The sequence below is a fragment of the Leishmania martiniquensis genome, chromosome 26 (assembly GCF_017916325.1).
Source record: "Leishmania martiniquensis isolate LSCM1 chromosome 26, whole genome shotgun sequence".
In the NCBI taxonomy this organism is placed as follows: Eukaryota; Euglenozoa; class Kinetoplastea; order Trypanosomatida; family Trypanosomatidae; genus Leishmania; species Leishmania martiniquensis.
In genome coordinates this window covers 119,028-135,347 of record NC_090161.1, presented here as the reverse complement: position 1 = coordinate 135,347, position 16,320 = coordinate 119,028, and the positions used below count along the sequence as shown (strand labels likewise).

General features: G+C 60.7%; 6 protein-coding genes across 6 annotated transcripts; all 6 read left to right on the top strand.

Annotated features, from left to right (window-relative positions):
• Positions 1-927: 927 nt before the first annotated feature.
• On the top strand, positions 928-2,277 carry LSCM1_04052 (uncharacterized protein; the record flags this gene model as incomplete). The annotated part of the gene is made up of 1 exon (XM_067321577.1): positions 928-2,277. The coding sequence occupies one exon, from the start codon at positions 928-930 to the stop codon at positions 2,275-2,277; it is 1,350 nt and encodes a 449-aa protein (XP_067177808.1).
• Positions 2,278-4,525: 2,248 nt separating this feature from the next.
• On the top strand, positions 4,526-5,560 carry LSCM1_04051 (uncharacterized protein; the record flags this gene model as incomplete). Its single annotated transcript, XM_067321576.1, has 1 exon — positions 4,526-5,560. One exon carries the CDS (start codon positions 4,526-4,528, stop codon positions 5,558-5,560), a length of 1,035 nt encoding a protein of 344 aa, XP_067177807.1.
• Positions 5,561-6,478: 918 nt separating this feature from the next.
• LSCM1_04050 (uncharacterized protein) lies at positions 6,479-7,378 on the top strand (the record flags this gene model as incomplete). Its single annotated transcript, XM_067321575.1, has 1 exon — positions 6,479-7,378. The coding sequence occupies one exon, from the start codon at positions 6,479-6,481 to the stop codon at positions 7,376-7,378; it is 900 nt and encodes a 299-aa protein (XP_067177806.1).
• Positions 7,379-8,697: 1,319 nt separating this feature from the next.
• On the top strand, positions 8,698-10,785 carry LSCM1_04049 (uncharacterized protein; the record flags this gene model as incomplete). Its single annotated transcript, XM_067321574.1, has 1 exon — positions 8,698-10,785. One exon carries the CDS (start codon positions 8,698-8,700, stop codon positions 10,783-10,785), a length of 2,088 nt encoding a protein of 695 aa, XP_067177805.1.
• Positions 10,786-13,243: 2,458 nt separating this feature from the next.
• Positions 13,244-13,465, top strand: LSCM1_04048 (uncharacterized protein; the record flags this gene model as incomplete). Its single annotated transcript, XM_067321573.1, has 1 exon — positions 13,244-13,465. One exon carries the CDS (start codon positions 13,244-13,246, stop codon positions 13,463-13,465), a length of 222 nt encoding a protein of 73 aa, XP_067177804.1.
• Positions 13,466-14,101: 636 nt separating this feature from the next.
• On the top strand, positions 14,102-16,123 carry LSCM1_04047 (uncharacterized protein; the record flags this gene model as incomplete). The annotated part of the gene is made up of 1 exon (XM_067321572.1): positions 14,102-16,123. The coding sequence occupies one exon, from the start codon at positions 14,102-14,104 to the stop codon at positions 16,121-16,123; it is 2,022 nt and encodes a 673-aa protein (XP_067177803.1).
• Between the last annotated feature and the right edge of the window lie 197 nt (positions 16,124-16,320).

Here is a 16,320-nt window from a genome sequence, read left to right as displayed (position 1 = left end):
CGTGTGCTCGTGTGCGGTGACGGGAAATGGGAACGAGGATGACCAAAATGCAGTCGTCAAACGTGAGGGGGTAGGGCGAACGTCGCAGCGTGTGCCCCTTCGTGGGAAGCGATAGCCATTGGCTGCCCCCCCGCTCTCACCCATTGGCACTCCATTGGACTAGCGAAATGACGGAAATGAGAGGAGAGTGCATCCGGAAGAAGTGCACAGGAACTTACGTGTGCGATGCAGCACGCCAACGGCAGGAGAGCGCCGAGTGCTGGCGTGAATCGCTGGACTGCTCAGCGATGCGCAGAGGCCGCCGCCGTTACCGTCTCGTTGCTGTCACGTTTGTGTTTGCCTTTGTGGTTGTAAAGACGAACGGCGCGAAGCGAGCGGATGGCCCGACTCGATAGAGGACAGTAAATTCGCGAGGATGTCCGCTTCTTCATCTCTGCGTGTCATCTTTCCCTCCCCCAATCCACCTCCCTCCTTGCAGACGCTTTACCGCAGGCCTTCATGGCGGTGGCGCGACCCACCCCTCCCCCAACAGCCTCCCCCCGTCTGCTGATGAAGCAGCGCTGTGACCAGCTGCGCACCGTCACGCTCATGTATCGCCGATAGCCTACCATGTCACCTGCGACGTCTCTTCACCCCCTCTGTCCCCTCTCTCCTCTACGGGTCTTCCTCTGGCTGCCCATTAGGCACAACCTCCGAACTGCTCATTCGTTGCTGCACAGACACCGCCACGCCCACGCAGCTGCCGCTCCCGTCCCAGTAGGACTGTCAGCAGTGCCGTTTTCCGTATTTCTTTTTCGCGCAGACGTGTCGCTCGTCTACCCCCCTCCCCCGCCGCCGCCGCTCGCTTGCTTGAATGCCTGCCAAGAGATACAAGGAGGCTCTCGAAGCAGCAGCGCGACTGAACTGGAACCTGCCCGAGTAGCCGCCATGCCGTTCAGCGAAGCACCTCCGCTCACGAATCGCGTCGTGGTGCTGCTGATGTTGGCAGTCTTTGCCTTGTGCCTTTGCGCAGATCGGCTCCAGTGCCAGAACAACGGTTGGCAATCCGTGTGCATCGGCAAGCCTGCATACAGGTGCTCCAGTGAATGGTGCCGGTCATATGTGCGTACACAAAAGAGCCTCTCTTTCTCGAGCTCCTGCGCGGGCAAGGGCGACGCAGTGGTGCTGATAGCGGTGGTAGAGGTCGGCCCATCGGCCGTGTCGCAGAGAGGCATCAACATCAGCGAGTATATGGTGGAGGAGCTGCGCAGGCAGATGGAGACGGGCCACTTTCAGCACGCCGTGCGACAAAGCGTTGCTGGGCACCACCTCATACTTGGCGATGATGGAAACGATACACGGACCAGCCTGACAAAGATGTTCCGCGCGAAAGAAGAGTTGCGCGTGATCGTAGATATCCCTCGAAGGCGGACGCGCTACATGGCGGTCAGCGATGCGGTGCCGTTGCCCATGGTGGATGGGTTAGGCGACTACCACTACGTCACCTGGGAAGAGGCGGTCAATGTGGCGTTGCCGGTGAGCAAGGTGGATGATGCGTCACAGCTGCCACGCTACTTTCCCAATCTGTACGCTAAGTTGGCGTCTTTAAGCAATGGGCGCGCTGCCAGTTTAGCGCCGTCTGCCTCGAAGGAGTGTGATGCGCTGGTGGTCGTGGTGTGCACCGTACTTCATCCACTTGCGAGTGTGCGCAGCGTATGGCAGACACCGTGGAATACCGAAAAGGGGCTGTCTATGGGGCACGACTATGTGCGAGGGGCCGTGACGCGCTATTTGATGACGTGTAGGAAGGCGCTGAGGTACGTGCACGAGGTGCAGTATTTTCAAGTCGATTCCCGGTTGCCCGCGCTGGCTTTCGCAGCGGTCGCACGGAAAGGACGACACGAGGAACCTATCGGAAATTCGGCGGCCGAGGTTAGTGCGAGGATGGTGGCAAAGCTCGCCGATGCATCCCTTGTAGAAGCTTTCTGCACCGCTGTGAACGTGACCGCGCCGTCCTCGTCGCCGCCGCACCTGTGCAGACAAGCCTGCCAGATCTACACTCGCATTGGGTCCGACTTAGTTTCTGGTGACCAGAGTCTCTTGGATAGCTCCGCGTGGGGTAGAGGCATCAGCTCTCCTGTGCGGCACAATTGCTACTACGAAGTTCTCGCTGCCCAGGGAAAGGGCTCGGCCAGTGGTACGTTTAGCACCCACACGCTGTCGCGAGTGTTCGACGACTGCTTACGTCTTTCACCGGACGGCGCCAGGGACTACGCGAATTGTTTGCTTCGGGGGTAGGCAGACGGAGCGAACTCTTCCCGGAGGTGGGGTGGCAGGACTGCTTTCCTTCACCTCATGGCTCGCCAGTCGGCACGCCCGGTCCCTGAGGGCATGAATGCTGCCCCCCCTTCCCCCCGCCCGAAAGACAAACTGAGGCACTGGTCTCCGTGTTCCCCAAACCGACGGCATTCGACCTTCGCATCTCTCGCTGACTCTCTGATTGGCGCTCACGTTTTGTCGATCGACATGTATGTAAATGCACTGCTGGGCGAGGTGGGTGAGGGGTTATACCGCAAAGTTCGTTAAAAGACGGCCCCGGAGCATCGGACAAAATGGTGCGCGAATGATTTGAGGCCGCCTGAGAGATGACATTGGTGTGTCGTGCCCGAAGTGAGGGGAGGGCCATGACTGTGCGTGTGCGTACGTGCAAATCATTGAAGTCCGTGTGGGGTGGCGGAAGCCCTCTCCTCCCGTTCGCCCGCCCGATGAATAGGCCGGACACGCCTCCGCCAACCCTCCGTTGGCCGACTCGAGGCAGTGCTGCGTACTGTTTGTTGCCTTAGCGGCTTCTCTCTCTCTTCTTTTCTGCACCGTGTGCCCTTTTGTGTGCACCTTTTTTTTCGTGTGTTTGAGAGTGCTGCCACGCCGCCGGTGAGGCAGTCGACGGAAAGGAAAATGGGGAGAGAGAGCCCACCAAAATGTGTGTGATAGCGGTGTCGGTGGCGTCCCCCATGGCTTGAAGAATGTTCCTCTCCTTTTAAAAAAAATCTTCTTCATGCGTTTCGCTATGGCAGGAGAGGGTCGGCTACTTGTGCCGTTTTTCTGTGCACTCCAACTTTTAGTTTCGTGCGTGTGCATGTGAGGCCCCTCCCCACCCTCCCCCCGCCTTTCCCTCCCATCCTCTTTTTTTGGGCGCACACTTGCACGGACATATGGCCGTGAGTGCTTCTAGTGGTATCGCTTTCGACAAAAGCGTTGCCGCGTTGCTTTTTTTTTTTTTAAGGGTGGGTAGGGTGGCGGTCGTCTTCTTTCGCATCGTTGCACATGGCGCGCGTTTATGCTTCCGAAAGTCGCGCTCTAGTGAGCGTGTCCTACGCGCGTCTTCACAGCTCCCCATTTTGTTTCTGTGAGGGAGCGAAGCACGCTGACAAGCCGCCTGGCCTGACAGGATTCTGAGTGGCGGACACTGTTCGTGTGGGCTGCGCAACGGAGGCCGCAAAAACTGTGCATGCGCGCCGTTTTGATGGGTGAACAACGCCCCCGCTGCCTGTTTTGCAAGGGGAGCGCATCTCGTCGTGTGCGCGCTCTCATCAAAAGTTGGTGGAGTGCTTTGCTGACCAGAGCCTCGGCAATGCCGCTTCCGTCGCCGCTTGTGAAAAGAAGGTGTGATCCTCTCCTGGAGTGTGCTCAAAGAACTCATGAGCCCCCCTCCCCCACACCTTGCGATGGTGCGGCGAGCTGTGCTGCCTCGTGCCGGTAAACGCCATGCATGGTGCATGCGACTGGCAGAAGCACCGGCGGCGTGCCTTACGTTTGTTTCGTATGCTCTCACCTTTTCTCACTACTCCGTCGCGCGACGCTGCGTTCGCTGTGTGTGCAGGGGTGCATACGGCCCTCCTCCCTCTTCCCCCCTTCCTCCTCTCCGTCCTCGTCTCACCACTGTCGTCTCGAAGGGGTGCCGTCGCTCTGTCGGTGTGTTGATGCAGGCGGCCACTGGCCGGCGCGTGACCGCCTTCCCACGATCTTCCCGACGAGCCCGCACGTCACACTGCGTCCACGCGAAGCTCATCGAGTCCGTTATGGCGAGCGAAGCAGAGAGGAGACAAGTGAGACCTGCGACGGAAGCGAAAAAAAAGAGGAGCGAATGCAAAGTTATGTCGAGTGGGCCGCCGCAGCCATACGGCACTTTTTTGTTCTGCACGCGCGCGTTTCGGGCTGATGGGAAAGAGCTGATGCCTCTTACCGGCCTGATGTTGAACCTCTTCTCTTCTTTAGAACCGACACCCACATGGAGGCTCCCCTACCTGAGATACGTCTGTATGTGCTTCTCCTCAGGCACATTTTCAATGGAGGCGGTGCTGCACGGCTTCAACTCCGCCGTTGTCTCCCCTTTCGTTCGGGTGCTCCCTCTCCCCGTCTCTGTGGATCCCTCGCGCTTTCGTGAACACTTTCACTCGTCTTGGCCACACACTGCCCCCCCCCCGCACGCGATTTATCCCTCTCCACATAGACGTGTGCGCGCCAACCTATCAAGTTGCCAACCGACATGCGCGCTCTTTTGCCTTTCTCGACGAATGCCGTAGCGGCGGTGCGCCGTGCGCCACAGACGCACGCGGCCCGTGCGCGGTGCGGCAGTGTTGCCACGGTGGAGATCTCGCGCACGCTTGCAAAGAGCCCTTTGCCTATGCTGTCTTCGCCGCTGTCGGAGAACGTGTCTGTTGCAGAGGATGCCGCAGCAGCGACGACAGTGACGTGCGAGGATAACGCGGCGGTGGGCGCGGCTACTCCGACGCCCACGCATAGACCTGCGCGGCCAGCGAAAGGCTTCCAAAGCAGCACGCGATTCATGCTAAGTCCTTCCCAGGTGAACGAAAGTAACGTGCCGAGTGCGAGAGAGGTCAGGCAGATGCTTCCGACATTGCAGGAGCTGCGCGCACAGCTGCCGGATGCGCGAGAGCTGGAGCAGACGTACATCCGGCCGGAATCGGTGCTGGGCGCGAATGGGGCCGCTGGATTAGGTGGGAAGAAGGGCGAGCACACGGCTGCCGCCACCGCATCATTGACAGTGTCATCGCTATTCTTCAAGACGACGGACCCGTTAGAGGAATTCCTCTTTGGTCACCCCAAGGGTGACTCGGCGGCATCAGCTGAGGCCGAGCGGACATCCGCCCTGCAGCAACGCCGACTGCATCGGCAGCATCTTCTTCTTGCCTACCGTGCTCTCTTCTGGGGGACGCTTTTTGCGGTGCTGGGGTTCGTCTCGACCGTGGCGACCGCCATGTACGTGTGCGGGTATCACTCCCTGCACGACCTGCAGCAGGGGGTACGTCACAAGAAGAGTCGAGAGGACGAGCGCCTGCGTGCGATGGCTGCTGCTGCAGCAACGGCACAGGGCTCAGCGGTCGACACGCCCGTGGAGCATTACGTCCTCAACTTGACGCACCCGACGGAGGTGTGGAGGCAGGTGCGAGATATATGGGGTGCTGTGCAGCGCTTGGCGGAAGAGGAGGAGAGGCGGGAAAACGCGTCGCCGGCAGCTTCCCTATCGGTTAGTCCTGCGGTGACATCAGGCGGGCAGTGATTCTGGTTTTCGCACCCCTTCATTCGACGTCGGATCACAGCCGAGCGACCGCAGCGACTGCATTACCACCTTTAGCAATGGGACGGAGGAGGGTGGGTGCAGCAAGCAATGAAAGGCTGCCATGCAGCTCTTGCCCTCGCACCTCCCCCCTCTCCTCCTCCAGAGGGTCACAAGACCACAGGCAGACAGCTATCCGCAAGGAGGGAGAGGAATGCACTCAGTTAAGGAAGCGGCTGAATCGCCAATACGTATACGTAACGACATCTAAAGAGCTCTGACGGAGGAGAGGGAAATTTATACGGCGTGCGCTCCGGTTACGGGTGGTGGTGGATGGGAGGTGGATCGGTGATGGTGGTGGGGATGTTGACGAGGGCGACGCAGGTAGGGTAAGCCCCTCCTCCCCCCCACTATCGGCCATCGCCAGCCCTGTACATCGCTGCTGCCTTCACTTTCCCCGCATTTTCCATGCAATTGTACCTCGGAGCTCCTCATGATGGCGGCCGCCTCACCGTAGCGTTGAGGTGCAGCTCCAACTCCTTTCGGGGGAGGGGGGAGGGCACATGCAGGCATGCAGTCAGCGTCTTTGGCGGTGGCGGCGGATTCATTGGTGACAGCCGAGAGGCCATGGCCGGCCCTGCGTAGGACAGGTGCGACCATAACGAGGTTGGGATCTGCCCACTCCGAATGGTGTCGGCGAGGCGGCAATTAGTATGCGCGTTTACCCGCTGCCTCTCAGCCTCTGATGCGCGGCCTCGCGCTCCCCCTTTTCACTCGTCCCCACCACTCTTTCCCCTCTCTCCCTTCCTACGACAACGATTGCGCTTCACATCCGGCATTTTTTCATATCGTTTGCCGGGAAGAAGAGCAATGGATAAAGGTACAGCACAGGTGTCACCTCCATCCGGGGAAGAGGGCGCCATGCCCCCTTCTCATGCCGTGGGTGCTGCTGCTGCTACTGCGATCGAGGAGGGTGCGGGGCTTCACCAGGTGAGGAACATCATTCTTGTTCTTAGTGGAAAGGGCGGTGTTGGTAAGTCGACCGTGGCGTGCCAGCTCGCACTCGCGCTCACGCACGTGCACCACAAGCGAGTGGGACTGCTAGACGGGGATATATGCGGCCCAAGTGTGCCCAAGATCTGCGGCCTTGAGGGGCGCGACGTGTACAGGGGAGAGAAGGGGTGGGTGCCTGTTTCCCTGAAGGCGAGCGTATCTGACGGCGGTAGCCCGGGCGCTTCCTCCGATGCAGTGGCGCCACCGGCGGAGTTGAAGGTGATGTCTATTGCGTACTTGCTTCCGAGCGACAGGGACGCTGTGGTGTGGCGCGGCCCGAAGAAGGACGCCATGATCAAGCAGTTCGTGATGGACGTGGACTGGGGCCCGCTGGACTACCTTATCATTGACACCCCTCCCGGCACGAGCGATGAGCACCTGACTCTGTGCGAGGTGCTGCACGACTTTCGACCTTCAGGGGCGGTCGTCGTGACGACCCCGCAGGACGTCTCGACTGACGACGTGAAGAAAGAGCTTTCTTTTTGCCACAGGCTGCAGCTGCGGTGCCTCGGCATCGTCGAGAACATGTCCGGCTTCGTGTGTCCATACTGCGCACACTGCACGGACATTTTCTCAAAGGGCGGTGGAAGGAGATTGGCGAAGATGTACGAGGTGGCGTTTCTCGGCGCGATTCCGATTGACCCGAACTTGTCCCTGGCTGAGGACGTGGGTCGTGCCTTCGTGAAGGAGACGCCCTCGCAAACCGTAACGGCGGTGACTGCCGTCATCGACGCCATTGTTCAGCAGGTTGAGCGAGCCAAGCTGTGAGCGCATCGAGGACAAGCTGTGCGCGAGGGGCACCGGCAAAGGGTGAAGAGCGCGTAGCGAGCTGGGAGAGCTCTTCCGCCCCCCTCCTCCACTCTCTTTTTTGCGCGTCGGCCTGCACAGCCTCGAGCGGCTGCCCTTTCCTTCGTCCCTCTCCTTCCCTCCCTTCCGCCTCTCAACGCGACTCGCACCTCCAAGCGTGCCGCATCAGCTTCTTTGCCTTTTCCGATATGCTGTCGATTTCCCTTCACCACTTCTTTCCTTGAGGGAGGTGCAGCGCCGGTACGAAAGACACACACACACACACACGCACGTATACAGCGGCACACACAGAAGAAGAGGTTGATGTCATGTGGGGTGTGTGCCCGATGCAGAGGATACCGGCACGCGCGCGTGCATGCGTATGCGTTTGCCCTCATTACTGCCAGTCGTCCCCGACGGCTGCTGCTGTGTCGCCGTTTTTTTTTCCGTTTGGTTTTCTGTGCTCTTTTTTGGCGCATCTGTTTTTTTACCCTCTTCGTCGTTCTGTGCCTCCCCGCGAATCTCCGCGTGATGCTCTACGCTCGGGCACATTCGCACCCGCACCCGCAAGTGTGCGCTCCGCAAATGCCGTGACGCGTCCCTCTTCGGCTGCCCGCGTGCATCGAGTGTCAACCTTGGGCAAGCGCAACGGGGCTTGGTGTTGGGGCGCACCAGCGGTGGCGACGAGGGAGAAGTGGGCGCGAGGGGGTGAGAGGAGATGAGCGGCGTTGGTACGCAGCCTCACACGACAGCACTCAAGCGCCGTCGCGAGCTCCGTACTCACTCCTCTTCTGCTCTCACTCACGCTCTCTCTTTCTCCCTCTCACGTGCGCTCTCTGCAGGTGAAGCAGCTTCATCTGCCGATGTAGACCCACAGACGATGGGTTCTGTGCAGTGAAGACCTCGCTGCACGGTAACAGTGAACGAGCGCGTGTGTGCGCGCGTCTCGGGTGGGTCATAATTGTACTCGTCTTTCACGCACCATACGCCCGCACGCCCCTTCCCCATCATCACCTCATCATTGCACCCATCTCATCCCTGCTGGCGTTTTCCTTCGCCTAATCACGGGCGCTGTTGACTGCACAGTTGCCTCATCGACCCGCTTTTTGCGTTTTTTCCCCCCGTTCTCCTCACATGGACGAAGCAGCGGGTCTTGGGAGTAGAGAAGATAGCGTGACGAGCGGCTTGAGCGTGTGCCTCTAACAGGTGTAGGGCGGCCGGTTGTTCATACCGAGGGGAAGCGCGTCGAGCAGAGAATGGTAGCAAGGCTCCCAACAGGGCGCGGGACAGACCTAAAAGGGATGAAGGGCAAGTCAGCTCGACGGCGGCTCGACCCGCGCCGCATAACGGTCGGCAAGGCACCCAAGGACCACGTGCACATCGGACTGTGCCTCCTTTACAGCGGCAGCGGATATCGGGGGTTGCAGATCCAGGTGCACGCACCGACCTGTCACACCGTCGAGGGCGTGCTCCTTCAAGCACTGAAAGATGCTGGCGCCATAGCCGACGTTGTTCGCGGACGGCCTGCCGGCGAGCACCACCACTTTGCCCGCTCCTGCCGTACCGATCGAGGCGTGCATGCGATTCGTAACATGGTCTCCCTCTTCGTGCCCAAGGTGGTGTTTGAGGAGCTGGGGCAGGTGGAAGGCATCTGCGAGAAACTGAACAGAAAGCTGCCGTCTACGATCCGCGTTGCGAGCGTGATGCGGCTCTCTGGTAACTTTATTCCGCGCCACTGCTGCAACAGACGCGTGTACCGCTACATGCTTCCACTCTACGCACTTTTGCCTCCATCTGACACATGGACGACGGTCGAGAAGTATTACCCCGGGTGCCTCGCTGATGCGCAAGTTCTGGCGCAGGAGGCGGTCGCGGCGCACCACACACAACATGGGATCCCCTACGTTGACTTGGCGAAGATGAACCTAGACGCGCCTTCTGCGGACGCGCAGGCGCGGCCACTGTCCTGGCTGTGTGACCTGCGAGAGAACACAGATCTGTGCAACCACATCCTGCGTACGCACTTCACAGGGGCTCGCCGTTATCACAACTTCTCCGTCGATATTGACTCGAACCGCTCTGGTACGAGCGCGAAGGCGATCGAGCCAACGGAGGACGAGGCGCTTCGTGTCATCTACCGCAGCGAGGTTTGTCCACGGCTATTTTTCTTCTCGTGTGCGACTAGTGGCGGCGCTGCGGACGAGGCGCCGGTGCCACTGCACGGCGAGAGTTGGGCAGAGTACGACAGGAACCTGCGCAGCTATCCTCCACCAATGCCCGCCGCGGCCGATGTCTCGAACGGCTGCGGGTCCGCAGATTCTGCCACGACGGCTTTTAGCGTCGCCAGCGCCACCCCTCACGTGCGACTCCCACCCGACGTGACCGTACTGCCGTTCCTCTTCTTCCAGATCGAGGGCGGCTCGTTCCTGCTAAACATGATACGCAAGGTCGTTGGATCGCTGCTGGCCGTGTGTCGTGGCGCTAGTGAATCTGTCCTCAAGGACGCGCTTTCGCCTGAGCGGCGTGTTACTACACCGCTGGCGCCAGGGCCGTACCTGTACCTCGCCCAGTCTACCTATCACGGGTACGACCGTTCCATCGGCGGCGCCGACCATGGACAGCCTGGCCGTCTCACAACGGTACAGGCCTCCTGGGACGGCGCAGTTGGTGAGGCGGCAGAGGCCTTTGCGTTCCACAAAATAGCAGCGGACATCGTGGACGTCGATCTCAACGCGATGCCGCCCCTGGACGATATCCTCGCGGCGCGCGATCGCGCTCTGGAGGCGACCCGCCCGCACACTGCTGTCGAGGATGCGCACCTCTCCGAAATGAAAGAGTACAGACCGGTGCTGCCCACGCGCATCCCGTGGCCGGCCAGCAGTGAAATGACAGTGTTCCTGAGGCTTCTACGAGTCCACAACTGGAATGTGCGGCCTATTCGGCTGGACCCGGACTGCAAGGCATTGCGTGAGGTGAAGAATAAAAAATCGTGCGCCGCTCGCTGCGAGGCGGCCGTGGCATCATCCATGGAGACTGAGGCAAGCAAGGCGGGCGAGGTGGATGTGAGCGATACCAGCACGACGGAAGCCACAACGAAGCAGGCCGCGATCGCCGCTGATGTCGCATCGGTGGCACCCAGTGAAGAAATGGGTAGCGGGGGGGTACCAGAGGGCGGCGAGGATGGCTGGGTGTACGTGGCAGACACCCCCCTGGAGGCATCGGCGCAGCGCCAAGCCTATTTCGTAAGCTGCTGGAAGCGGGCTCGACTCTGGGAGTACGGCAACGCGCCAAGGAAGACTTTGACGGGTGGTGGAGACGTCGGTAGCGAGGGGGACGTCGGGAACAGTGACGACGGTGTTGCACCGCCACCGCGAAACCACCGCAGCTGACCAGCGATGAGTGACTGATACCCTTCGTCTCGTCTGCTCCGCTTTCGCGTTTGGCCCTCCCAGACGCCCATGACATCTGTGCGCACGGAAATACCTTAAGTTTGAGCGATGGGCCTCTATGTGATGGTACACCTCAGTACAGCGCTCGTAATCAGTGGAAAGACGCAGCAGCCGCATCAATGCGCGCGCGCACGCACGCACACACACACACATTCAGGCCCCGTCGCATGTTTCTTTCACGGCAGCCTCCTCAGGTCCTGAGCCTCGTCAGCATCTTAAGGTTGGGGGGGCGAAGGCTAAGTGAACTGGCGGATTCACTCCTTTCATGAGAACCGCCGCTTGCTCTCCCTCGTTCTGTAGCTTCGACGGCTGCGCATAACCCTTCACGTCCTCTTCATCATCTGCTCTGCTCAGGAAGTCACGGCCAAGAGAAGTTGGCCAGTGACGGCGTGAACGCGCACGCACGGCTGGTGCTACGGGCACCTTATCCCATCTCCACGGCTTTCTGCGCGCATTCTACCATGGCGAAGGACGAAAGCGTGCTGCGGCACCTATTGGCGCACTGTCGTGGCGCGATCGGCCCACCGAGTGGGCACCTCTCATTTCGGTGTGCTGCTACCGCTACAGGGAACACAACGGCAGCGTTCGACAAGGCGGCATGGTCGGCAGTGACAACTGGTGGGAAGGAGGAGGCAAGCATGAAGTGCGCGGACTGCGAACCTCGAGGTCAGCCTTAGGTGCCAAACCGACGTCTCCTGCCCTTGCGCAACGGGATGCGACATGCTCCGACAAGAGCTCCTTCGGGGCATGGTACCCCCTGGAGGGGAACAGTCACCTAAGGGGGGGGGTTGACAGGAGGCCATGCGCGCTCAGCTGTGCACGGGGCACTTCTCTGCGCATTGGATTCCTGCAACAATGAGGCTTCTGGTAGCGATCGTGCCGAGTTTCGATGATACGCTGCGCAGCTCCACCGTTGCCCCCTAGCGTCCCTGCCCCCTCACGTTTTTGCCGTGAGAGCGACTGGCCGGGCAGTGCGAGCGATGTGCTGCGACACATTAGGGGCGGGCTTCAAGCCTGGCGCACCCTTCGCGCCAAGCACTCGTCTCATACATCAAGTATTGCTCGAGCTGAACGGGTCTTCTCCCGCCGGATACCTGCCGCTGCCCTTCCCTTTCTCCTCAGGTTGACCAGCCGTGCGCTCTTCTTGCGCATATGTGTGCGTTTACACGCCTCCCCCTCCCCTTACTCTCAACAAGGCCTATTCCCTATCCGATGCATGCGGGCTGTGGAGAGGGCGGAGTTCCCTCCCTCTTACCACCCCCTGACGACAACAAGGTCGTTCTGAAGCTGGCTTCATGGCGCGATCGTGCGAACGCTGTGGAGCACATCGGACGCGGTGTGCTTCATCTACCAGGGCGCATAGTGGACAGGGGCGCGAGCCACTGGCGGCAAAGTGCGCACGGGGATTTACCCCGCCCAGCGCCGTCGCGCTCATTGACTGCTCATGCACGGCGTCTCCCATATCTGGCGGGAAGGGTGGATGGGGCACTCATTCCGGGAATAGGACGCGAGCAGCCCTGCGTCGCACCAACGACAGCGCCAGGCTCCTTTGCGTAGAGGCGCCACACCCTCGTATGGAAGGCCACGGCTTTGAGGGCGACAGGGCGCATAGAAAATGTGATGGGTGTCTCAAAGGACCCTTACCGAAGACTAACCAACTTCTTGGTTGCGCTCGTCTGGCATGCAACTCACCCTCTCCCCTCCCTCTCCTGCTACCTTGAAGATAGACGCCGTCTCATTGGTTGTTGCGCGGGACCTACTGGTCGCCGCCCGCTTGGATCAAGGGGCGCGGTTCTCCCAGGCTGGTGTGGCGCTGATTACGGAACACACTTCTGGGGAATGACTGGGAGAGCCTGTTTAGCTTACGGCTCGGCTCGAAGGCAAGCGGAGTCGGGTAAGGCTACCCAGACATAGCCATGGTGCAACCGGTGCAGGTGAGCTCTTACGGCGCTTGCGTGTATTTGCGGATATGCGGGGCGAATCGAGGTGACACACACACACACACAAAGGCAAAAAATGTGTCTTAGGTGGTCCTTTTCCACACTGCCATCAAATACTCTGTCTGTCTCTCTGAATCTGTCGAGGTGCACGCGCGGATGCGCCCAAGGTGAAAGAGCTGAAGGCATCGCGCGTGCCGAACATGTGAGAAGGAGGAAGCAGCGCTGCGGAAACGCTCGACGTCCATGTGTGGTGTGGCGATCATCGCGGCACGGCGTACCCCTCTTTTCCTTTCACCTAACCTCTTGCTCATTCTCAGACGTCAGGGAGCTGCACTCCACAACGCTCCCCTCTCGCACGCCCACACGCCAAAGGTGAGCATGGGGGGATGGACAACCTTAGTAAGCACCATGTCCTCCGGGACTACTACAAGGAGGCGCAACAGGCGGCCAGCATTCCCATGAAATGCCCTCACTGCAAGCGGCAGGGCCGCTTCGCGTCCAACACATATGAAATAGCGCGACGCATTCCCTCAGTCATGGCCCAGGGCATGGCACTGTGCCACTTGTGCGAGGCACCGCTTGGGCGACACGCAGATGAGGCGCTGCAGTTGCGCTCGTGGTACTGCGGGTACTGCGAGGTGTGCGTGTGCGCGAGCTGCCAGAGGAAGCAGAGGCGATAGCGGAAGCTGTACAGTAAAATGCCGCAATGGAGAGTGTTAGACACGACACGTGGACAGTGCCGAGGTGTGGTGCGTGCACGTTTCGTCTGTGCACGCCACACCACTTTCTCTCACGCCGGCAGCCCGTTGCTGGAAAGCTTGGTGTGTGCACATCTTCTAACGGTCACCGCTGTCTCTTGACGTACCCTCCGGCTCTGCCGTCTTGGGGTGGGCTTTGCGGTTCGCAGAGCCCCAGACGCCTCCGGCTCTGCTCTCGAACGCCCCCGTGCACCTTCACCTGCAACTACCTGGCTCCTCACCAAAGAGCCAAGCTTGGCGAAGTTGCCGTCATTTTGTAGCGCTAAGGAAGCAGACGCGTCTGCCGCGCGTTTGCCCGCTCCCGATTTTCACGCCATCCTGTTCACCTCGCGCGCGCTGCCACTGACCACGAGCACACTTCATCTAGAGAGAGCGAGCGACAGGGAGGCGGGGGGGTGAGGAGAGGGGCAAGAGGGACTTCCTGAGAAGTCTGCATCCTTTGAGTGCCCGCTCCGCCTGATGCGTACGTGCCCTTGAGGCGTGGATTCAACAGTTATGCGGGGCTTCCTGTGCTGGCGGTGACGTGCCCGTGCCGAGCCCCCCTCCCCCTCCCTTCCAATGCACATATGCGCACATCCAGACGAGCACACAGGGAGGAAGGCCTTCCTCCGTTCCGTCTCTGCCTATCGGCTCTCCGCATGTTTTCCCTCGTTGCGGGGCGATCACCGCTTCGTTGCGTGCCTTGGTGTGCCACGGGCGAGGGGGGCGGCGGCGGCAGCCGTCAAACGCGGCTGCACCTGCAGCGTCTGCTGCGACCACCACACCTGCCTCACGTGGGCACATGGACTACCTTTACCAGCCCTCATTAGTACCCCCCTCCCGCTCACCACCCCGCTCACCCCCCCTGTCTCCCTTACCGCTTCACAGGTCTTCAGCTCCACCTCCATGTCTGCAGTGCACCGCACGCATTTCGACCTCCTCCCTACACTGAGACTGCCTCGTCGACAGCTCGTGAAGGTACGCCTGTCATGCAAAAAGTGGCTGCTACGCTTTCTCCGCTCCGCTGCCTCGGCCACAGGGACTGAGGCGCGCGATGGGAGCGATTTCGATGCGCTTGCGGCGAGCCTTCTCCTGCCTCATGCGCAGGCTACCGGCTTTGTGGTGCTGAACGGCGGCGTACTCGCCGGGTGTACCCCTTATGATCTTCGCCAGACTCTGGAGGCGCATGGGTTGCTGAACTTTGCGGCAGCCGCTGGCCCGCAAGAAGGCTCGCGCGCCCCTTGCACTCCTCCTGCTGCGACGCCGACGCCGCCACCGTCACGGTGTGTGCTGCACTACGGCTCCGCGCTGCCGTTTGTGGTGTGCAGTGTGCCTCTGCAACTACGCAGGGATGGGGTGGCGGAGGGGGATGATGAGGGGGCCAGTGCCTCCTCCTCTAGCATCTTCACGGATCGCATGGCGCTCGTGGAGCTGACCGGCGCTGCCGCCTCGGCGGCCGTCGCGTCTTCCTCCCCGAGTGAGGCGGCGGCTCACGACAGTGTCCCCAATGCGGGGCCCCTCATGGACCCTTCAACCGCGTCCTCCCCTGCTGTTGTTTGCGCAGAAGCGCATCACGCATCTGTCGAGGTGGTGGTGCTGCGAGTACCGCTGAAGGCATCGCTGTGGAAGGGCGGATCAACTTCCATGTCCTCCTCCTCTGAAAGCAAGGGCTGCGGCTTTCTCTTCATGGTGCCGAGTGACTTTGCGGCCACGCTCTCGCGCGTTTCCCATTTGCTGCAGCGCCCGGTCATTGGAATCGAGCCACTGCTGTCATCGCCACTTCCTGTATCGAGTGCCACGGCGAAGATGAGGCGAGGCGCTTCACTGCACTCTGTCAGCACTCCGTCAAACGCGTCGCTCTCGCATGAGGCATCGCCACTCGAACGGATATGCATGTCGCGTGCGGTGGCGGATGTGCCTGGCCTCTTCCTTGTGGAGGACTTCGTAACGGTCGAGGAGGAGAAGAGCATATGGCAAGAGCTGTACCTCAGACGTGAGAAACTGACGCTTGAGTTCTTCTCGCGCCGCCGCGTGGCGCACTTCAACCGCCGCTTCCTCTACGGCGTAAATGCGCTGATGGCTGAGGGTGAGATGGTAAACGCACGCCCTTCTTTCTATGCCTGGATGCGCGCGCGGCTACAGAATGACGCGGATGCGGGCGGTGTGCGCATCCACGGTGAATATCCCTTCCGACCCGGCGACTACGAGTGCGATCAGCTGACGGTAAACTACTACGACATCAGTGAGGTAGGGGTGTGCGGCATTGCTGCCCATGTCGATGCGCACAGCGCGTTCGACGACGCCGTTCTGATCGTGTCGCTGGGTTCGTACACAGTGATGGAGTTTGCGCGGTGGGACGCGCCGTCGGAGGTGGCGGCGCCTGTCGGCGTCTGCCTCGCGCCCCGCTCCCTCGCCGTCATGACTGGGGAAAGCCGCTATGGCTGGACACACTGCATTGCCGAGCGGAGGACGGAAACGCTGTCTGAGCTGCTGCCGACCTTCAGCCGAGGGGATAGGTTGAGCCTCACCTGGCGACGCGGGCGGACGCAGCGTCACAGCAAAGCCGAATGCCCATACCCCGCCCTATGCGACGGCGATTGAGACGTGCATGGACGCGTGACAGCTGCTTCTCTTCCCAGGTCCTCGGCTCCTCTCTCGGGGCGCGCGTGTGCGTGCCTGCCCTACTCCTTTCGCGGACGCCAGTTTAACCGTCGGCTGCCGGCGCGCACGCGAACATCGCTTGCACTTCCTATTCTGTGTTTTTTTTTTTCAATGGCCACCTGCAGTGTTACGCCTAG